We start from the raw sequence: 24,144 nt of genomic DNA, 5'->3' as shown, positions 1-24,144 counted from the left end.
TCTTGTCACTGATTTGTGACCCTTTCTCTGCAACAAATCTGTCTCCATTGAAATGCCTTCAGTGGAACCAACTTACATGAAATTGCTCTTTGTTTATTTTATTCTATTTTATTCTATTTTCTTTTTCTTTCCACAGAGACTCTGTACTCCTAATATGGTTACACAACAACTTCGTATGCAATCAGCAGCAGCTTCAAAGGTCAGTACATTAATATTCTCTTTCAATATATATCTAACAATCTACATGTCTAAAAAAAATCTAACCCTAAGCAACCCTAACTAACCCTAAATCTAAAATAGATTGAAATGCAATAGATCGATTCTAGGGTCATAATTATGGGTGACAATTTCATATGACACCGCTAGAAAAACGGCAGTTTTTTCTAGCGGTGTCATATGAAATTGTCACCCATAATTATGACCCTAGAATCGATCTATTGCATTTCAATCTATTTTAGATTTAGGGTTAGGGGTGGGTGGGAAGGGTATCTTATTTTTCTTCACAAATGTAAATAAACCCAATCTGTTTCTTAAACGAGGAACATATTCATACGGCACAGAATGCTTTTTAACTCAATAGACGCCAGTGATTGGTTGAAATTGCAGAAATTGAAGAAATTAAAGACCAAATATCTTACAAACTATAGAATTTTCTCAATAAAACCAAGAAAAAAAGATGTTTTATAAACACATTTTTTTAGTTACCTAGAAATTATGTTAAAAACTGCCGTTCAAACCGAAAAGATCCCGTTATTGTTATTATTATTATTATTATTATTATTATTATTATTATTATTATTCTTTGTGGCAGGTTGCTATGAGCAAATTTGAAACCAGCAATTATATTGACTATGACAGAATGAAATTCAACGTCGATGTCGTTAAGGACAGGTAAGTGAAGCTGGCTGTTGTTGTTTAGCTATGGGTCAGCTTCAATAAAGTTAACCTATGATTAAAGACACTCCAACCATGACCAGCCTGTCTTTTTATATTTATCAGTGTGCTCTTGCTTCTTTTTTCCAAGATGTCACAATGTAATTTGAGTGAGATTTGGTTGCTATTTCTAGTAGATAGAGTAATCAAGTAGATGTTTCCTTATTGGTTTTAAGTGGATCTGGTTTCTGGGTCTGGTGGTGGTAGTGGTTGTTGTTGTAGCGGTAGTAGAGTTTGCTGTGACTAGTTGTAGCTAGGGAGTTGATTGTGGAGGCTGTAGTAATAGTGGTGGAGTCAGTTGTGGTGGTGTTGGTCATTGTAGCTGTGAAGTCAATGGTTTTATTGAAGTGGTGGTGGAAGTGATTGTAGTAGCTGTAGTGGTTGTGTTGGTGCTGGTAGTATTGGTAGTGGTTGTAGCATTTGTAATGAAGTTGGTCTTGGTGGTAATTGTAGTATGGGCTGTGAATTTGTTGGTTGTTGTTGTGGTGGTAGTAGCATCAGTGATGAGGGTGTACACCTGTCTCTCTCATCCCATGTATATTTCATAGGAAGCAGACCTGCAGTAATAAGGAATTTGAAGCTTCTTCTCTTTATGCTTAACCCTTCCATTTAATTAATTAATTTATTAATTAATTAATTAATTACAACATACACTCACATATGAGGGGTTACCCAAAATTAACTGGAATTTTGCAATATCATTACACGTTTACACTTTTATTGCCTTCAAAGTTTTTCCATTTGAAGCAATGCATCGGTCCATTGCTCGAAGCAGTGCTGGAACTCTTGCAAAGTGATGCTTTTCAATGCTTCCATTGTTTTTTTTCTTCACCTCTTCCACATCTGTGAATTCCATAATACCAGCTTTTGTCTCCAGACTTCGAAAAAAAAGGTGTGGATCAACTTACAACTGTTCTTTCAGTTCATGACACACATTCACACCTGACTGCTTTTGATCTTCCGTGAGCAAGTGAGGCACAAATTTTGCTCCAACTCTTTTCATTGGCAATTCCTTACTCAAAATTCGTTGGCAGGAGCTCCAGGACACACCAGTCATATCAACAAGTTCGTCAATTGTTCGGTGATGGTCCTCCATTATCAGTTCACAAATTTTCATGATGTTTTCATTCATTCAGGGGTTCGACAGTTGCCCTGAACGAGGTTGGTCCTCAAGCAACAAAAAAAACCATTCTTAAAGCATGGAAACCACTCGTAAACTTGTGCTTTGCTCATGGCAGCATCCTTGTAAGCTGTCTGAAGCATGACACATGACAACTGTTTTGGCTGCCATTTTCCCCAGCGGAAAACAGGATTTCATAGGAGCATGCTGTTCCTTCATTTCAGACATCGCAAAAATTCGATGAACAGGGGAGAAACATTGCAAAACAAAGATGCTCCAGGTGTACAATGCTGGTTGGCAGACTGATGCCTGAGGGTTGCATCAGGTGGCTTCTAGCAGCAGAAGCCGAATTACAATGGGCTTGTCCCACAGAGAACATTCCTGGTTACTTTTGGGTACCCATCCGTACTTGGATATGGTACTCAAATTGAAAGTAAAAGAAAATGAAAAATGAATGAATGAATGAATTCAGTGTTTCATTCATTTGTTCTATGTTTTCATTTGCTTTCAATTTGAGAATTGCATGCGTGTGTGTGTGTGTTGTGTTGTGTTGTTTTGTGTTGTTGCCCTCTCACATATAACTGTACAAGTTATACTCACGTACAAGTTGCAATGTTTCATACTTGATTTTCAACTGAAAAGAACTGGAGTGTGACTTACAGACAGGGAAATTAGCTAAAATAATGAAGGGGAAAAATATCGTGTACCAGGGTTTAGCACTAAATTAGGGGTACAACTTATACATGAGTAAATACAGTACACACACACACATATCATATCTGTGTGTATATAAGTTGCACTATTTTATACATGATTTTAACAAAAAAGACTGGAGTGCATCTTATGCATGAGTAAATACAATATGCACACACACACACACACACACACACATACACACACACGTATGTATATATTTACTTAAACACAGTATTCAGTTACCTGGCGTTTGAAGAATTTTTAACCCTTGTCCTCTCTCTTTTATATCTTCTGGCAGACTTGGCAGACCCCTAACACTCTCCGAAAAGATTGTGTATGGACATTTAGACAAACCTAAAGAACAGGTAAATTTCTTGTGTATCCCTTTAAGTTCATTCTCTAACCCTTTTGATACTAACTCTCCTGAGACTGTCCCTTGTATGACATAAAGCTTCCTGTTTATAAAGTGACCTAAATTAAAACTTTCCCTCAAAATTTTATCTCGATTATGTCTACATCCAGCTGTAGAAACACTGCCAGATCTGACTGGCCTGGTGCAGCCTTCGGGCTTCCCAGACCCCAGTTGAACCGTCCAACCCATGCTAGCATGGAAAGCGGACGTTAAACGATGATGATGATGATGATGTCCAAATACCAGCTTAATAACCATCTTAAAATTCTTTCGCTAAATTCTTTATTTTAAAAATTTATTGGAACAAAGTTGGTCTATTTTAACAAATATAAAGGCAACAAAAGAGTCAAAGGTGATCTAAATTGAAACTTCTCATCAAAATTCTATGTTAATTTATGTTCCAAGCACCAACGAGAAAAAATATTTCACTAAATCCTTCATGGTTTCCAAAGTGAATTTAAACAAAGCCACTAGTGTGGCTGTGTGGTAAGAAGTTTTCTTCTCAACCACATGGTCCCAAGTTCAGTCCCACTGCATAACATCTTGGACAAGTGTCTTCTATTAGATCTCTGGGTCAATCAAAACCTTGTTAATGGTTTTGGTACATGGAAACTAAGAGAAGCCCATTGTATATGTATGTGTGTACATATTTATTTATTTATATAAGTATATATATATATATATATATATATATATATATATATAAGAGAAGAAAATGGATATAATAACAATGGGAAACTTGTGGTTTACATTGGTATGCCTTTGATTAAATAGGTAACAAAGAAGGAAGAAGCAGAGATGAGACACACGCACACACATGTATTTGTAATAGCTGTGTCACTGTCATAAAAGCATTGTCTTTCATTTCCAATCTTCTGCGAAAACATGTCAGGACATGGGAAAGTATTACCTTAATCGGAAACGGGTGAGGGTTGGCAACAGCAAAAGGATCCAGCTGTAGAAAATATGCCTCGACAAATTCTAGTCAACCTATGCCAGCATGGAAAAGTAGACATTAAAACGATGACGAGGCTGATGATGATGACGATGATGATGATAAAACGCAGTGTATTTCAACAAAAATATGGTAACAAAAGAGTTGAAGTGACCTAAATTTAAAAAAAAAATAGGTAGGAAAAAGGGTTAAACTTGAAGTGATATATCACTTACAACTGTGTGGCACTTCACATGGTTGCAGTCCAATGACTGAATTGAGTTTAAGAATGCACCTGTAGCAGAGAGTAGGGATGCATACAGGGATACATGGCTTCTAGAGAGATATGCCTCTGTCAGGGAGTAGGGATGCATACAGGGATACATGGCTTCTAGAGAGATATGCCTCTGTCAGGGATGTGCTGCCTGGGTAGGCAAGGTAGGCAGTGCCTACCCTTCATAAAATAGATCAATAGTAACATATTCCTCTCATGGTTAAATATATGCCTAATTCAATAAAATTATGAAGGTTGTTCTGATTATTATGCATAAAATGCAAAATATTTAATTTATTTGTAGATTAGATAGGTATAATTTGCCTCTGCCTTTCAATCTCAGTATTAAAGCTATGCATACTACTGCTGCAGCACACATGCTGCGTACAATCCTACAAAAACGTTTTCTTTACGCGTTATAAAGGCAGAAGTAAATCTGCCTTCAACTCAGTCACACACCTGTGTTTTGCTTATTTTTTTGTGTTTTACTATATACATGTCACTAACTGCCTACCCTAATTAATTGCTGATGGCACATGCCTGGCCTCTGTATATTTCTTATCATCATCATCATTTAACGTCTGTTGTCCATGCTGGTATGGGTTGGACTGTTTGACCAGGGTTGGCAAACAGGAAGGCTGTACCAGACTCTAGTCTGTTTTGGCATGATTTCTATGGCTGGACACCCTTCCTAATGCCAACCACTCTGAGAGTGTAATGGGTGCTTTTATGTGCCGCTGGCATGGGTGCTATTTGCATGATACGACTGTGATGTCACTTGGCTCAATGGGTCTTCTATTCAAGCAGGGCATATTGCCAAAGGTCTGTCATTTGTCATTGCCTCCATGAAGCCCAACACTCGAAAGGTGCTTTTTATGTGCCACTGACATTAGCCACCTTGCCTTCATGAGGCCCAATGCTTGAAAGTTGTTTTTCATGTGCCACCTGCATGGGTGCCAGTTATGTGACACCAGTATCGACCATGACTATGATTTCACATGGCTCGACAGGTTTTCTCGAGCATGGCATATTGAGGCCCAAAGTTCAAAGGTCATATTTCACCATCTCATGCCATGTCTTCCTAGGTCTACCTCTTCCACAAGATCCCTCCACAGTTAGAGATCGACGCTTCTTTACACAGCTGTCCTCATCCATATGCACCTCATGACCATACCAGCACAGTCGTCTCTCTTGCACACCACATTTCTGATGCCTCATATGCCCAACTTGCACACTTTCATTTTATTTCATTTCAGGATATTGTTCGTGGAGAAAGCTATTTGAAACTCAGACCTGACCGAGTAGCCATGCAAGATGCAACAGCTCAGGTAATATTTCAATGTTATGTTCTTTTTACTTTATGTTCTTTTACTTTTGCTGTTGTTTGTTTTCACCCTTGGTTTGGTCTTTATTTACCGCCGTGGACACACCTCCTTGGTGAGTGTTGGAAGAAGTGGGAGCACTGTTTTGTTGAGAAAAGATTTGATGAATATACATCCTCAATAAGTGCAGGTGTGACTGTGATTGTGAAGCTTGCTTCCTAGCCACATGGTTCTGGATTCAGTCCCACTGCGTAGCATTATTATAACCCTAGGCAGACCAAAGCCTTGTGAAATGGATTTGGTTGATGGATGCTGAAAGAAGCACATTGTATGTTGTTTTCAGTCTTCCATGGATCACATGTTTAACCATAGAGAAGTATCACCTTGCTCAAAAACAAGTGAGGATTGGCAACAAGAAGGGCATCTGGCTGTAGAAAAATCTTCCACATCAAATTCTGTCTGATGGCAAAGTGGACATTAAAAAGATGATGATGATGATGATAAGGAGAAGGATTAGGGTTGAAGGTGGCAAAGACTGCATCAGAGTGTTTAGTCTGTCATCTTCATAGCCAGAAAGTAACCCTGTTCCTTGCATCCCAACAATTACTAAACCTTTATAAAGCTGAGGTGAAACCCACAATAGCATACTGCTCCACATCTGAGATGATCCTGATTCTACACACCCAGACATCCTAAATCACATTCAAAGAGCTCACCCATCTCAGAATTCCTACAAAAAGCTCAGGACACTTTTGTTCACCCAGTTCTTACTCTGGCTACACATTTTCTGTATACCTGTGACCTCTACTACAGTGACTAAGGTAAAAATTATCAACTACTTCTAGTAAGCCTTCTCACCATTTTGGAAGAATATAACTGGCATTAGGAAGGGCATCCAGCCACAGAAACCACACCAAAATAGACATGGAGCTTGAACAGCCCTTCACCTGGTCAGCTCCTATCAAATCATCCAACCCATGCCAGCATGGAAAATGGATGTTAAATGATGAGGATGATGATTTCACATGTATTCTTGTTAACAGTCCCTATGTATCTGCCACATACAAAGTCAACCTTCTTTGTCAGCCTGACACTGATCTCCCTACACTTTGTACATCCCTATTTTACACTGGGTACACTATCAAATTTCCACTGTCCCCCTATATCAGGCATACCATTTCCCTGACAGAAGTAGGGGTCTTGTCTTCTTTCCTGCTTGCTGCATGTTATATTACCATATCCGGATATTCAATCATATTATGTATTTCTTGTTTTCTTTGTGTTCTTCAGATGGCCATGTTGCAGTTTATTTCCAGTGGTTTGGCTCGTGTAGCCGTTCCCAGCACCATTCATTGCGACCACTTAATCGAAGCTCAGATTGGTGGAGAGAAAGATCTGGCTCGGGCAAAAGTGAGTGCAGACATTTCTATGCTTTTGTTTCTGTGGTTAAAAAAAGAAAAAAAAAAAGACATTTTCCCAATGTGCTGTACAGCAGGACTGAACTGGAGTCCTCATGGTTGGGAAACAAGCTTCTTAACCACACAGCCATGTAACCCTTTAATGTTCAGATTACTCAATTAAATGTAATACTTATTCATTCTCAGGGTTTTGAATTAATTGTGCATCATCTCATAGCTTCAAGATTTCACAGATGTGATTTTTTTATGTTTTATCTTTTACTTATTTTGGTCATCAGACTGCGGCCATGCTGGAGCCTCGCCTTGAAGAATTTTTGGTGCTTATTTTTTTAAAGCCTTGTACTTAGTCTATCAGTCTCTTTTGCTGAACCTATAAATTACAGGGATGTAAACACACCAACATCAGTTGTCAGGCGGTGTTGGGGGACACAGACACACTTGATGGGCTTCTTTCAGTTTCCATCTACAAAATCCACTCACAAGGCCCTGGTTGGCCTGAGGCTTTAGTAGAAGACACTTGCCCAAGGTGCCATGCAGCGGGACTGAACCCAAAACCATATGGTTGGGAAGCAAAAGCACACTGTTAAGTTGTTGGCATTACGTAAGGGCATCCAGCCATAGAAACCATTCCTAAGCAGCAGAGCACGATCATGCAGTTACCAGTGGCTACTTGTTGCTGACGAAGCTCAAAGAAACAGAAATGCACGTTTATATCTGCCACTACTGTTGCTGGGCAATTTTCATTTGTCTCATATATTTGTTTTTAGCACTATATATATATATCTATAAGAGATGCTTTCTTGAGATGAATCCTGCAGTTTATCTGGCTTTTAACGACGTATATGCTTTGAGTATGAAACACAGATTGCTAATCAAAGATATTATCCAGTGTACCCTTCAATTTTTTTTTTAAATAGTAGGGTCAGACGTGGGAAAGTGTTTCTGGCAACTCCTGTTGCTATTTAAAATACTCTCATCGGTTTTATTTACTTAGTTCACTCCCATGACCAGTTTTCGTTTGCAAATCTGAGTTCTCTCCCTTTTTACGTGTATTTCGTTATCTTCATTTAACTCACTTGTCTTGTGCAGGATATCAACAAAGAGGTCTACGACTTTCTACAGACAGCTGGCGCCAAATATGGCGTAGGATTCTGGAGGCCCGGAAGTGGCATCATTCATCAGGTAACATTTAGCTTCTTTCATTTTCGTCAATCACCGTTTATTTTTACACCACTACACTACTTGTATGGAGGAATGTAGTAATGCGTAATTTTAGCGATGTCACAATGTCTCCATCTCTACATAGAATTGTGTGTGTGTGAGAGAGAGAGATGAATAAAGACGAATAAACACAAAGAAGAGAAGATCCTTTTGTTAGGGACGATTGCCAGTCAACCAACAAAGGGAGACTATAGCGAGTGGTGGTAAGTAGAAGTCTTGGATCTTTTCGGTTTGACCGGCAGTTTTTTCTAGCGGTGTCATATGAAATTGTCATCCATAATTATGACTCTAGTATCGATCTTTTGCAGTTCAATCTATTTTAGGGTTAGGGCTATGGGTGGGGGAAGGGTATCTTTTTTTCTTCAGAAATGTAAATAAACCCAATCTGTTTCTTAAACAAGGGACATTTTCATACGGCACAGAATGTTTTCACCTCAATAGACGTCATTGATTGGTTGAAATTGCAGAAATTGAAGAAAAAAAGCAACAAATATCTTACAAACTATAGAATTTTCTCAATAAAGCCAAGAGAAAAAGATGTTTTATAAACACATTCTACCAGTATACGAAGTTTAAAAGTGTTTAGTTACATGGAAATTATTTTAAAAAACTGCCGTTCGAACTGAAAAGATCCGAAGTCTTTGATCTTGCCAGTGGCAAAACAATCTTTCTAGCGCTTGTGCCAGTCTAAAAATGCCCGTGGTTATACCCTGTAAAATGGTTAGTTATAGGAACATCATCTATTTGTTGATACAAAACCCAAAAAGCAGAAATATATCAGCAAGATTTTGTCTGAAGTCTTTTAAAAGAGCTGTAATTCTGACTTTGGCTGTAATAATCTGTCCAACCCATGCTAGCGTGAAAAAGTGGATGTAAATAAAAACAATAATAATGATGAAGTTAATAGCTTTGAGGTTATAAACATTGACCTATATGGTCATTAACTGGTTCAGTGGTCAGTTCCGGTGTTCTTAAGCAATTTTATGAGCCTTAAATAATCAAGGTAAATAATTCTGCCCCTGTCTGCTCCAGTTTGGCTGATTAAATATTAGTGAACTAGTACTGGACATGAGAGATTAAATTTAGGACAAATGGTCTTGGGACACTAGACTTGAGACAGTGGGCTTAGGACTGTGAACTTGGAACAGTGAACTGAAGACACTGAATTTGGACAATGAGTTGAGGACACTGGACTTAAGTTAGTGGACCTAGAACAGTAGACGTGAGACATTGGATTTGGGACGCTGGAGTTGGGATATTGAATTTAGGGCACTGGACTTTGGACAGTGGATCCAAAATGCTGAGCTAAGGATATCAAAGTTATAACATTAAACTTAGGGCAATTGAGCTTGGATCATTAAATTTGGACACTGGATTTAGACAGTGGATTGAGAATGCTAGACTTGGGATATTAGACTTTGGACACAGGACTCAAGACAGTAGATTTAAGACAGTACACTTGGAACTGTGGACTTTAGACACTGGACTTAAAGCACTGAATTTGATTTACTGGACCTACAATGGACATGGGGCAGTGGACTTGTAACAATGAATTTAAAACGCTAGCATTTTGGACATTGGTCCTAGATTATATGAAGTATAATGTACATTAGAAATTACATTACAGATGTACATTAGAAATTTATGTTAATTTTTGTCCTTCATCTATTTTCAATTTTGTTTTTCTCTTTTTACCAGATTGTTCTCGAGAATTATGCTTTTCCAGGTGTAATGATTATTGGAACTGACAGCCACACCCCCAATGGCGGTAAGTCTTTGGATTATATTTTCTCTCACCCCCTCCCCAACCTTACATCTATTCTATAGTTTTGCAGATTCAGTAATTGTTTGGTTAAGGCATGAATATCACCGATTCTTCATTTCACCATCTCCATCAAATGTGTCTTGATAACGAACCTCTATAAGGCGGCGAGCTGGCAGAAATGTTAGCATGCTGGGCGAAATGCTTAGCAGTATTTTGTCTGTCTTTTCATTCTGAGTTCAAATTCTGCTGAGGTCAACTTTGCCTTTCATCCTTTTGGGGTCGATAAATTAAGTACCAGTTGCATACTGGAGTCGATCTAATCGACTGGCCCCCACCTCAAAAATTTCAGGCCTTGTGCCTAGAGTAAAAAAGAATAATAAACCTCTATATAATTGTTTAACTTGATAGAAATAGCAGCCAAATCTCCCTCAGATTACATCTGTTTTAAAAAGAAAGAGTATATTGACAGCCAGTGTTGGTGTGTTTACATCTCTGTACTTCAGTGGTTTGGTAGAAGAGACAGTTATCAAGATTATATTATTGATTGGAATCGTTTACCAAAGTTCTTTTATTTCTATGCAAACAGGTGGCCTTGGTGGTGTGTGTGTTGGTGTTGGTGGTGCTGATGCTGTTGACGTGATGGCGGACATACCCTGGGAGCTGAAATGTCCAAAGGTAAATATGATCAACTTGTTGTTGTTTAACCCCAGGAAGCCCTGATTGAGCAGATCTATGTTGATGATAAGTGACAGAATCGTTAGAGAGCCCTCGAATATTCTCCTTTAGTGGTAATAACAGGAAGGACACATTGGATAATCCTTTCTACTATAGGTACAAGGCCTGAAATTTGGGAGAGGGGGATAATCGATTACATCGACCCCAGTGTTTTACTGGTATTTAATTTATTGACCCCGAAAAGATGAAAGTCAAAGTTGACCTCGGTAGAATTTGAACTCACAGAAATGTTAACACACTTGGCGAATTACTTAGGTATTTTGTCTGTCTCTACTTTCTGAGTTCAAATTCTGCCGAGGTTGACTTTGCCTTTCATCCTTTCAGGGTCGATAAATTAAGTACCAGTTGCGTACTGAGATCAATCTAATCGACTAGACCCCTCCCTCCAAAATTTCAGGCCTTGTGCCTAGAGTAGCAAAGAATATTTTTTGCGTTAGGAAGGGCATCCAGTTGTAGAAACTCTGCCAGATCAAGACTGGAGCCTGGTGCAGCCATCTGGTTCTCCAGCCCACAGTCAAACCGTCCAACCCATGCTAGCATGGAAAACGGACGTTAAACGTTGATGATGATGATGATGAATGCTGCGACAGGCGAAATACTGCTAAGCATTTCATCCAGCGTGCTGAGGACACCTTGGCTAATGTAGTCATAGGTACAATGCCTGAAAACAAAAGATGAGATGGTCACAGCTGGAATGTCTGATTATAGGTTCTGCTCTGTCAGGGTTGATTTGGGATATGGGACTGAATGACGACATTAACCATTGAAGCATAATAACAACAACAACAATACAGCAACCACACTAAGAACATCAACATCAACAACAACTATTACAGCACCAATAGCAACACTAACCACCACCACAACAACAACAATATCAAAATTACAATAACACTAACAATAGTGTGAAGGCATGTGGCTTGGTGGTTAGGGTGTTTTGCTTAAGATTGTATAGTTGTGAGTTCAGTTCCTGGTGATGCATTGTGTCCTTGAGCAAGACACTTTATTCCACATTGCTCCAGTCCACTCAGCTAGCAAAGATGAGTTAGTACCTGTAATTCAAAGGGGCCAGCATTGTCACATTCTGTATCATGCTGAAACTCCCTGAGAACTACATTAAGGGTACGCATGTCTGTGGAGTGCTCAGCCACTTTGCATGTTCATTTCATGAGCAGGTTGTTATGTTGGTCGGATCAGCTGGAACCCTTGTCATCGTAAGTGATAGAGTGCCAGTCTCACTAACAGTAACAGTAACATCATCATCATCATCATCATCACCATTTAACGTCTGCTTTTCCATGCTGGCATGCGTTGGACGGTTTGACAAGGAAGCAGTCAAGCCGGAAATGTGCACCAAGCTCCATTTGCCTGTTTTGGCTTGGTTTCCATGGCTGGATGCCCTTCCTTAATGCCAACCATTTTACAGAGTGTACTGGGTGCTTTAATATCTGTGTGGTCAGTTCTGACTGCTAACCTAGAGCTAAGCAACAACAACAATAACAACAACATTCAAACCAAATCCTGATATTGTTCCTGTCTTAATGACTTTCTCTACTTTTTCTCTTTTGTAGGTAATCGGGGTTGAGCTGACTGGGAAATTACACGGTTGGACATCACCAAAGGACATCATCTTGAAGGTTGCTGGCATTTTAACAGTAAAGGGTGGCACAGGTGCCATCGTGGAATATTTTGGCCCTGGTGTAGATTCCATCTCCTGCACTGGTAAGTTCTTCATCTTAAATATACACATGCCTGTGCACACACACACACACCACACACACACTCCTTTATTGCTTTAGCTCAATCACATTCAGATTATCAAATTTTAATGCTTATTTATTCGCATTGTTTTGAATCAATCAGGCCATTATCTCATAGCTTTGAGATTGTATACTTTTAGAATGACATTGTAGGGTAGGTGTAAGAGGCAAGATCTTGACAATTTGAAAATAAAACAAGTAGAATATTTTCGACTGGATATGGCCAATTTAAATGCTGAAGTGTTTAGAGTTTGTGTTAATTATCTCTTTAGCATTTAAACTGGCCATATCCGTACAGAGAGGCGCAATGGCCCAGTGGTTAGGGCAGCGGACTCGCGGTCATAGGATCGCGGTTTCAATTCCCAGACCAGGCGTTGTGAGTGTTTATTGAGCGAAAACACCTAAAAGCTCCACGACGCTCCGGCAGGGGATGGTGGTGATCCCTGCTGTACTCTTTCACCACAACTTTCTCTCACTCTTACTTCCTGTTTCTGTTGTACCTGTATTTCAAGGGGCCGGCCTTGTCACTCTGTGTCACGCTGAATATCCCTGAGAACTACATTAAGGGTGCACGTGTCTGTGGAGTGCTCAGCCACTTACACGTTAATTTCACGAGCAGGCTGTTCCGTTGATTCGGATCAACCGGAACCCTCATCGTCGTAACCGACGGAGTGCTTCCATCCATCCATACAGAATATTCTGTATGTCTTATACTTAAGCTAGTCGGATCTGACCTTTTACACGAGCCCTACAATATCATTCTAAAAAATTAAGTTATCTCATCAAAATCTCAAAGCTACAAGATAATGCATGGCCAGTTCAAAACACTGTGAATAAGTTAGAATTATATTTGGCAGAATAATGTGACTGTTAAAGAGTTAATTAATTAATCTCATGAGTTTGTTTATCACTAATTCCAGGAATGGGTACCATCTGCAACATGGGTGCAGAAATTGGTGCGACAACCTCAATTTTCCCATACAACCACCGTATGAAGGACTATCTTGTAGCCACAAACAGAAATGGTAAGTATAATTGTTGTTTTTTTTTATGCTGTTGGGAATGACAAGGGGACGGAGACTTCCGGGGGTTTGCTGTGTTTGAGAAGACTCGACAAGCTAAGTAAAAGCATCGTTGTCCTTGCATGCAGGTTTGTCCCCCTGTATCTCTCTCCAAGCTGGACATTCCTAGTCTTGCAGGCTTGTGAGTGCTGGTGCCATGTAAAAAGCACCCCGGTGCCAGTGTTGCACAGAGGCATCCCGGCACACTCTGTAAAGTGGTTGGCATTAGGAAGGGCACCCAGCTGTAGAAACCATGTCCGAAAGGGACATAGAGCCTGGGCAGGTCTCCAGCCGACCAGCTCCTGTCAAACCATTCAACTCATGCCAGCGTGGAAAACGGACATTAAATGATGATGATGATGATGATAATGGTGGTGACGTGGTGGTGGTGGTGATTGTCATTGCTATGGTCATCATCAGTCGTTGCTGTTGTTGACAGACATCTTCATTAATGTCATGTCGTCAGACATTCCTTCCTTCCTTTCTCCCCCGCCTTCCCTTGCACCTTCCTCATCTCTTTCTTTTTCCCTCCCGCGCTTCCTTCCTTTCTTCATTTGTCTGTTCCTTCCTTCCTTCCTTCCCTCCCTCCCTCCCTCCTTCCTCTCTTCTACCTCACTCACCCCTCACTCCCTCTTTCCCTTTGTTCATTCATTCTTTCCTCTCTCCCTTTCTTTCAACTTCCTTCCTTCCTTCCTTCCTCTTCTCTTGCCTTTCATCGTTTTGGGCTCCATGAAATGAGAACCAGTTGAATATTAGGGTTGAAGTGACCAATTAGTGCCCTCACCCCAAAATTCAAGGCCTTGTGCCTATAATGGAAAAGATTATTGTTATTAATTAAGGCAGTGATCTCTCACAATCGTTAGCATGATGGACAAAATGCTTAGCTGCATTTCATCTGTCTTTTTGTTCTGAGTTCAAATTACACTAAGGTAGACTTTGCCTTTCATCCTTTTGGGGTTGATAAGTACCAGTGGAGCACTGGGGTTGATCAACTTGCCCCTTGTTAAATTTCTGGCCTTGTGCCAAAATTTGAAACCATTATTATTATTATTATTACTACTACTACTACTACTACTACTACTATTACTATTATTATTATTATTATTATTATTATTATTCTGCCGAGGTAGACTTTGCCTTTCATCCTTTCGGGGGTCAATAAACTAAGTACCAGTAAAGCACTCGGGGGTCAATATAATTGACTGGCCCCCTCCCCAACAATTTCAGATCTTGTGTCTATAGTAGAAAGGATTATCATCATCATCATCATTATTATTATTATTATTAATAGTGAAGGCGGCGAGCTGGCAGAAACGTTAGCATGCTGGGTGAAATGTTTAGTGGTATTTTGCCTGTCTTTACATTCTGAGTTCAAATTCTGCCGAGGTCAGCTTTGCCTTTCATCCTTTCGGGGTCGATAAATGAAGTACCAGTTGCGTACTGGGGGTCGATCTAATCAACTGGCCCCTTCCCCAAAAACATTTCGGGCCTTGTGCCTAGTGTAGAAAAGATTATTATTATTAGTAGTAGTGCTGTTGCTACCACCACCTCCCTCACCACCTCCACCTCATATGATAACAAAGTAAAAGTGAATATAATGATGCATGTGTATTTTATGTAGTTACAGTGACTCTACCAGAAATCAAATGTCTGTTTAATTAATTTCGCTATTTTTTTTGATACATGAAATAATTTTCTTCCTTCATTCCCACCAGACATTGCCAGCCTGGCCGATTCTTACAGATCGCTCCTTTCTGCTGACAAAGACGCTACATACGATCAATTGATTAAGATAAACCTGGATGAGGTAAGACTAATATTTAATTTGCATTGTTTCCCATGGGTGGTGGTGGTCATGGTGGGGAGTTATTGATGTGTTTATAATATTACGAGCTGGCAGAATCATTAGCGCGCTGGGCGAAATGCTTAGCGGTATTTCGTCTGTCGTTACGTTCTGAGTTCAAATTCCGCCGAGGTCGACTTTGCCTTTCATCCTTTCGGGGTCGATAAATTAAGTACCAGTTACGCACTGGGGTTGATGTAATCAACTTATTCCCTTTGTCTGTCCTTGTTTGTCCCCTCTGTGTTTAGCCCCTTGTGGGTAGTAAAGAAATATATAATATTACAATCCCTGTGGAAATTGTGGCAGATGAATTGTAGCGTCAGGGAAAGGAGGGCTGCCATTGGCCGGATAAGGACAATCTACAGGGGAAAATGATGGTCTGTGGGAAATAAGATGGTGTGCGATGATACTGAGAATCCATGAATAGAAGCTGGTTCCAAGGGTTCCAGGGAGGGTGGATGGTTGATGGAATGGAGTATATCCAGTTCTGCTCTGGCAGTTACATCAGTTGAGTGAATAGTGCTGTCATCGGAAGAGTAAGGGAGAGAGGGGTGGGTGTCAGGAAGGTGAGTTGTTGGGAGCGGGGTGGAGTGGGGATTTATTAGGGACAGATTGGGTGCAGGGACATGCATAAGCAATGTGCTTTTAGGGCCTTATTTTTGCTTTGATAGACAGGTCCTGAGCACAGTGAATTGCCAGTCATTACATCATATCCAATCCTTTGTCATTTCCTCCATAAGGTTCTACTTGGCTAAGTTGTTTACTAATTAACCATTTCTGTAATGAGTTTTTTCTGTGGCTTAAATTAAGGCTTTAATTGTGTAAATGCTTAGTAACTGAAGATAGATCTATTTTTAGCTGTTGACCACACATGTGGCTATCTTTAGAGTTCATTAGAGCATGGAACAATTAATCTGTGTAATTGTTGTTGTTTAGTACTCGATTAATTCTGATCAAGCAGGCCTATGATTAATGGTGTTCCATTCGTGACAGTCCTGTCTTCTTTTGTCTTTCTCTTTTTTTGCAAACATAATGTATTTTGAACTACATTATCCTTTGTGTTCTTCCTTTTCTAAGATGGTAGGGTGTAATTTGAAGGAGATTCGGCTGTGATTTCTAAACGTTCTAATGATCATTTGAATGCTTATTAGTTGTAGGAAAGAATGTAAAGCAGTAATGCAAATATTCGTTTCTACTCTAGGCACAAGGCCTGAAATTTTTGGGGAAGGAGCTAGTTGATTTAATCGACCCCAGTACTCAACTGGTACTTAATTTATTGACCCTGAAAGGATGAAAGGCAAGGTTGATTTGGCAGAATTTGAACTCAGAATGTAAAGACAGACAAAATACCGCTAAGCATTTGGCCCAGTGTGTTAATGTTTCTGCCAGCTTGCCACTTTACAGTAATGCAAATATTGAAGCTTTAATGAGGCATCTGCTTAAGCCTTCACTCCCTATACTTCTTGGAGAATGGAGAGCTTAAGACAGTGGTTCCCAAAGTGGGTCATACATTGTACTTCCCCCCTTTAGGGCAGTGGAAAGATCCAGAGGGTGGGGGTTATTGAAGAAAAGTGGGGCGATAATGGGGTGGGGAAAAGGGGGCAATGGATGTAAAAACAATAAAATAATGGAATAATTTGGTTAAGCTTTACTTGTGAAATTTGTTGCAGAAACTGGTCAATGTTTGTGGTGGTAAGTGGTGATGGTGATGGTGGGGCACTAGGAATGTGTCCTGAGTGCCAAGTGGGTAGCAACCCAAAGAAGTTTGGGAACCATCAGCTTAAATCTTCAATGGCCTATATTCCATAAGCTATCGATAACTTTTCTCCACTGTTCTTGACCCTGGGCTGTCGTCTTCCAGGTCTTGGTGGTTTAGAATTGCCATCAATGCTTCTGTAACCTTGCATTTGACTAGGCAAGAGTGTTGGCCCTAAGCAAACCCATTTTTACCTCTGTGAAGAGGTGGTCCATAATAGCCAAGCTTTATCTTGCCCAAGAATCTCAACAAGAGCCACATCAGTTGTGATTCTTGTCTTGATTCCTGAGTCAGAAAATTTTCAGTTCATAGTTCTAAGAATTTTTACTGTTTAATATTTCTTGAATATTTTTTCGCTAAATTAAGAATTTTATTTCCTTTTACTGGTTCCAGTCATTGGACTGTAGCCATGCTGGGACAATGTGTATTTTCTGTGAAAATCATACTGTTTTCCATTTTTTTGCTTACTCATTCCTTTATCTGTCCTTGTTTCAGTTTAACACATATTTTCACTTTTTTTTTTATCCATGTTGTTTTAACATTTTTTTATCCATGTTCCTTAAGTTTTATCCATGTTTTCCTGTTAACATGCTTTTTAAAATACGAGCGAGGTCGGTAAAAATTCGAGCGAGGTTGTTGCCAGTACCGCCTGACTGACCCCCGTGCCGGTGGCACATAAAAGCACCCACTACACTCTCGGAGTGGTTGGCGTTAGGAAGGGCATCCAGCTATAGAAACTCTGCCAGATCAAGACTGGAGCTTGGTGCAGCCATCTGGTTCGCCAGCCCACAGTCAAACCATTCAACCTATGCTAGCATGGAAAGCGGACGTTAAACGACGATGATGATGAAGTTCCCTGTTTAACTTGCTTTTTTCAAATCCATGTTCCCTGTTCCTTATTAACATTTTTCCCTCCATGTTTCATGTCAACATGTATTTTTTATCCACATTCTCTATTAATGTTTTATTATTTCATATTCTTTCATCATCATCATCATCATTTAGCGTCCGTTCTCCATGCTAGCATGGGTTGGACGGTTCGACCGGGGATCTGGGAAGCCAGAAGGCTGCACCAGGCTCCGGTCTTATCTGGCAATGTTTCTACAGCTGGATGCCCTTCCTAACGCCAACCACTCCGTGAACATATATATTTTTGTGAACATATATATTTTAATTCATGTTTTCTGTCAACATAGTTTTAGATCCATGTTCTTTATTAAGGTTTTTCCCTCCATGTGACATGTAACCTATTTTACCCATGATCCCTATCAAATCTGTGCTCTCTGTTAACATTTTTAAATATCCATGTTCCTTATTAACATTCTTGTCCCATGTTGCATGTAAAATTTCATTATCCATGTTTCCTGTTAGCATTTAAAAAAAAAAATGAAACATTCTGTGTTAATAAGTTTTCATTCATTTTTTTTATTAACATTTTCCCTTCCATGTGCCATTTTTACATCTTCATTTCCAAATCCTTGTTCCATTTGAATATATTTTATCCATGTTCTTTGCTAACATCTTTTTAATAACCATAGTTCATGCTTTAAATGTCTTTTTGTTTTTGTTCACATCCCAGTTGGAGCCTCATGTCAACGGCCCCTTTACTCCAGATCGTTGCCACTCTATCTCTGAACTGGGAAAGACTGCAGTGGAAATGGATTGGCCACTTGATGTTAAAGTTGGTAAGTCTTTTGATTCCTTTATTTAAAAAAGTTTTTTTTTTTATTAGAACAGGACCGAAGTCCTAAAGGCGAGAAGTGTCCCAGTTTGATCTGGTTGAGGAGGAACAAAAACCACCTTCATACGGCTTGAATGCAATAGTTTTGCATTTTAACGCAAAGGGAAGTAACTCTGAGTGAATTCGTGTGGTAGCGTTGGTGTCTTGCTGCTACCATGACAACCAACCTTATTTCTTCTATAACAATAAACACAAAATTCTGTCTGTCCGTCTGGGACCCCTGTATCTCAGTCTACATTTGCTCTACATAGACATATTATACCTTTTTGGAATCAGGATAATCCAGGATTGAAAATCTGCCCTTCATTTGGTTCTTAAACTTCCAGCATTGGGATCTGATTTGAAAGCATTTGGGTTGCTATTTCTTGGTTGGCAATTGTCAGATGATGTCAGAGATCAAAGGGGAGATAAATGACATTCGCTTCGTTAATTTTCTGGGCTAAATTGGCCAACAGTCGGAATTCAACATGAGGCTGGAACACTAGAATGATTGCATTACAGAATTAATTCTCATCCATCCTTAACCTCTGGTCAAACACCACTGGAGCATATAGTCATTATAGACGGTATTATAATCATGCTATTTAGCTCTCTTTAGTTTTGGGCCTCAGGCCCAGTTAGCCCTCCACAGGAGCTAGCTTAAAAGTCTATGTGGAGTGTGGCTTTTAGGCTAGTTAAGTATAAGCCTGAAAGCTCAGTGTGTGGAGAGGAGTTTAATTGCACCTCCATGTGGCTAAAAAGTGTCAGCAGAAAGGGACCCAAGAGTCATGACCTAGATGTGGCCAAATCTCCTTTAGAGTATAAGAAGTTAAGGGCCAAACCACTTGCCTGAGTGGATGGTTTCTTGTCTGAAGACCTTCTGCTGTTCAGCTCTCTTTCGAGAGTTTCTTACTCACTATCAGGCACAGGTGTGGCTGTTTGGTCAGACGTTTGCTTCCCAATCATGTGGTTGTGGGTTCAGTTCCTCTGCATGGTACCTTGGGCAATTGTCTTTTAGTACAAGCCTTAGACCAACGAAAGCCTCGTGAGTGGATTTGGTAGATGGAAACTAAAAGAAGCCTTTTTGTGTATATAAATCCCTATAATTTCACCCCCAATTTGTGCACCTTCTCCCATCAATCCTTACAGATGTAGCCTATCTCCCTTTCCCACTTCCTCTATTCCCCCTCCCACTTTTGCAGACCCCTATTACTCCCTCCCACTAGTGTTATTGCTACCTGAGGTGTCACTTGGATATCTCATCACCGCTGTCCATTGCCTTAGTGATGACTCTAATTCATTCTCACTCTCTCTCTCTTAAATGTGAGTAGCCATGTAGCTCCTCTACAACGAAAACCTGCCCCACTCCATCCTTAACCCTCATCTAACATGCAGAGGCAACATCCTCCCTCCCCGGGGTTTGTTGAATTGCGAGCTACATGGCATTCGAGTGTGGTCATTGCCAGTACCACCTGACTGGCCCTCGTGCTGGTGGCATGTAAAAAGCACCCGCAACACTCCCAGAGTGGTTGGTGTTAAGAAGGGCATCCAGCTGTAGAAACTTGCTGAATCAGATTGGAGCCTGGTACAGCCTTCTGGCTTGCCAGCCCTCAGTCAAACCGTCCAACCCATGCCAGCATAGAAAGCAGCCGTTAAACGATGATGATGATGGTGACCTTATTAGTACAAGTAGCATAAGTAGCATGAAAAAAGTACCCAGTACACACTGTAAAGTGGTTGACATTAGGAAGAGCATCCAGCCATAGACATCATGCCAAAGGTGATGCTAGTGTTCAATGTAGTCCTTAAACTCACGGGATCTTTGTCAAACTCTCTAACCCATGAATGTTAAATGATGATGATGATATATAGTGTACTGTTGTGTTAGCTATAACACTAACAAAAAATTCAAAAAATGAGTACTCCTATCAAGAGGTCAATATCATTTAGGATTTAAATGTAAGTTACTATTAGTTTCGTGTCTCTGAAAATACAATGGTCAGACAAGCTGGTATAGTGTGTTATTTCCGAGCCAAATATCTTGAGTAGTTTAACCCTTTAGCATCCAAATTACTCTGTTAAATCATCATCATCATCATCATCATCATCATCATTTAACGTCCGTTTTCCATGCTAGCATGGGTTGGACGGTTTTGACTGAGGGCTGGCAAACCAGATGGCTGCACCAGGCTCCAGTCTTAATCTGGCAGAGTTTCTACAGTTGGATGCCCTTCCTAACGCGAACCACTCCGAGAGTGTAGTGGGTACTTTTTTGAATTGATGCTCATTCCAGCATTGAAAGCGGACATTAAATGACAATAAACGATGAGTATCTTGCAGCTTCAAAATTTTGATGATGTGTGTGCTTATGTTTAGAACGATATAATAGGATAGGTGTGAGAAGTTGGATCTGTCCAGTTTGAACATGAAATAGGTAGAATATAATTTGACCAGACATGGTTAGTTTAAATGCTAAAGGATTAGGTCTGAATGGTTGCCTGAAAATTCACAGTTGCTATACAAGCTTGTCTAGCCATTGTGTTTTCAGAGGCATGAAACTAATGGTAGCTTGTGTATATCTGCCTGCCTGCCTGCCTGTCTGCCTGCCTGTCTGTCTGCCTGTCTGTCTGCCTCTCTCTCTCTCTCTGCATATATCAGTGAGTTATGCTACTGTATCCTTGCCTATGTTTAGACTATCTTGTCTTTTTCTCTAATTCTTGTCTTTTGCTATGTTTCAGGTTTAATTGGAAGCTGTACCAACAGCAGCTATGAAGACATGTGTCGTTCTGTGAGCATTGCTAAACAAGCTTTGGAACATGGTCTAAAGAGTAAGGCTGGATTCACAATAACTCCTGGTTCTGAACAGATTCGTGCCACAATAGAGCGAGATCGATTGGTATGTACAACATCATCATCACCAACAACAACATTTACCATTTCGGTGTCGTGTCAATTTTTTTAACCCTTTTGATACCAACCTGCCTGAGACTGCTCCTGGTTCTTTGATACAGAATTCCTGTTTTAACCTTTTAGCGTTCAAATTACTTGTCAAATGTAATACCTATTTACTCAAATTTAAAAAACTTTTGTAGCTTTGAGATTTTAATATTGTGATTGTTTATTTTAAAAATGACATTGTAGGGTAGGTGTGATAAGCCAAATCTGGCCAGTTTAAACATAAAGCTGGTTCAGTATTTGGACTGGATATGGCCTGTTTAACTCTTTTGATACCAACTCAGCTGAAACTGCCTCTAGCTCTGTAGTACAAATGTCTTGTTTTCATAAGTTTTGAATTAAAATCTTCCACCAAACCTTAGTCACAATTTATGTTCCAAACACTAGCTTAATGATAACTAAATTATTTTACTAAATTCTTTGTTATATTTAAAGTAATTGAAACACAGAGCATCTCAAAATAAATATGATAACAAAAGGGTTAAAATATATAATAGAGAAACAATTCTTAACCCTTTCGATATCAACCCGGCTGAACTGCCTCTGGTTCTGTAGTACAAAGGCCTTGTTTTCATAAGTTTTGAATTAAAGTCTTCCACCAAACCTTAGTCACAATTTATATTCTTAACACCTGCTTAATGATAATTAAGTTATTTTACTAAATTCTTTGTTATATTTAAAATTGATTGAAAGAAGCACAGAGCAACTCAAAATAAATATGGTAACAAAAGGGTTAAAATATATAATAGAGAAACAATTCTTAACCCTTTTGATACAAACCCAGATGGAACTGCCTCTGGCTCTGCAGTACAAAGCCCTTGTTTTCATAAGTTTTGAATTAAAATCTTCCACCAAACTTTAGTCACAATTTAGTCCTAACACTAGCTTAATGATAACTAAGTTATTTTACTAAATTCTTTGATATGTTTAAAATTAATTGAAAGAAACACAGAGCAAATCAAAAGAAATTCAGTAATGAAGGGGTTAAATGCTAAAAGGTTAATGTGATTTAAATTAAAATCTTCCATCAAAATTTCCTGTTAATTTATGTACCAAACACCAGATTAATAATGACAAAGTTATTTTAATGAATTCTTCATTATTTTCCAAAATATTTGAAGCTAAGGCAGTGTATTTCAACAGAAAAATGGTAACAAAAGAGTCAAAGGGTGGTGTAGTTACTTAAGTTGACCCCAGTATTTGATTGGTACTTATTTCTTAATGCTCTTCTGTCTCAAGTATAGCTGTTTCCTTCCCTTATGTGAGACGATAGGATGTGAGTTGAGGGAAATTTGGGTGTTATTTCTAGCAAGTTGAACTATTATATAGTGGGTTTTCTGGATAAGTCATAATTTACTCTGGTGTTCTATCAGCTGTGTCAACTTGTGTGTGTGTGTGCATGTATGCCTCTGTGTGTGTGTTGGTGTGTATAACTATCTGTGTCTAGGTGTATCTGTGAGTAGAGATGTATGCATGCAGGTGTGTGTAGATGTGTGTGTGTGTGTGTGTGTATTAATATCTTGTTTGACTGTGTAATGCCATATTTTCCATAGTTTTTCCTTTTAATTTCAACCCAACCCCCACCCATATTGTTGTTGTTTAACCCCATTTTTTGCATGGACATTTAGGATAAACTTACGAAAATGCTTTGGATAATCAAAGGGTTAAAAAATTTCTAATTTTTCTTGTAAGAGCAATTTTCTACATTTTTGTTTCACTTCTGTATATTCTTCTTTTAGACGGAGACCCTAGAAGCCATCGATGGATGCGTCCTTGCCAATGCTTGTGGTCCTTGCATTGGTCAGTGGGACAGAAAAGATGTGCAAAAAGGCGAGAAGAACACCATCGTGACGTCTTACAACAGGAACTTCACTGGACGTAACGACGCCAACCCTGCAACCCATGCATTCGTTGCGTCTCCTGAGATAGTCACCGCTCTTGCAATTGCTGGACGCTTGGACTTCAACCCACTTACAGATCATTTGACCGGAGCAAATGGTAATGAGGGAAAACAATTCTTTTTTTTTTTGTATTGTTTCCTTTAAGTCCTTGGTTTTGTATTTGTTTAACCAAAATGATTTGTTGTGAGATTGTTTTGCTTGAGAAAAGTGAAGCATTTACTTCATAGAAGTCATGTAAAGTACACATGTGTACTCTTTTATTAGTAAACACACAGATGCTTATATGAGTTGCATTCCAGAAGTTTTGAAACTTTTTTT

General features: G+C 39.4%; 1 protein-coding gene across 1 annotated transcript in view; it reads left to right on the top strand.

The window, feature by feature from the left end:
- Positions 1 to 24,144, top strand: part of LOC115219777 (aconitate hydratase, mitochondrial) — a 64,221-nt gene that overhangs the window by 27,490 nt on the left and 12,587 nt on the right. Inside the window, exons 2-15 of the mRNA XM_029790030.2 lie at positions 137 to 199; positions 812 to 891; positions 3,048 to 3,114; positions 5,626 to 5,697; positions 6,982 to 7,101; positions 8,199 to 8,291; positions 10,029 to 10,098; positions 10,682 to 10,770; positions 12,402 to 12,552; positions 13,511 to 13,615; positions 15,367 to 15,458; positions 18,830 to 18,935; positions 21,709 to 21,866; positions 23,665 to 23,923. Coding sequence (XP_029645890.1) covers positions 137 to 199; positions 812 to 891; positions 3,048 to 3,114; positions 5,626 to 5,697; positions 6,982 to 7,101; positions 8,199 to 8,291; positions 10,029 to 10,098; positions 10,682 to 10,770; positions 12,402 to 12,552; positions 13,511 to 13,615; positions 15,367 to 15,458; positions 18,830 to 18,935; positions 21,709 to 21,866; positions 23,665 to 23,923 — 1,525 coding nt within the window. The remainder of the gene's footprint in view (positions 1 to 136; positions 200 to 811; positions 892 to 3,047; positions 3,115 to 5,625; positions 5,698 to 6,981; positions 7,102 to 8,198; positions 8,292 to 10,028; positions 10,099 to 10,681; positions 10,771 to 12,401; positions 12,553 to 13,510; positions 13,616 to 15,366; positions 15,459 to 18,829; positions 18,936 to 21,708; positions 21,867 to 23,664; positions 23,924 to 24,144) is intronic.

Source organism: Octopus sinensis, linkage group LG15 (genome assembly GCF_006345805.1).
Source record: "Octopus sinensis linkage group LG15, ASM634580v1, whole genome shotgun sequence".
Lineage (NCBI taxonomy): Eukaryota > Metazoa > Mollusca > Cephalopoda > Octopoda > Octopodidae > Octopus > Octopus sinensis.
The sequence above is the reverse complement of the archived record's forward strand: the minus strand, read 5'-3'. Positions and strand labels throughout refer to the sequence as shown.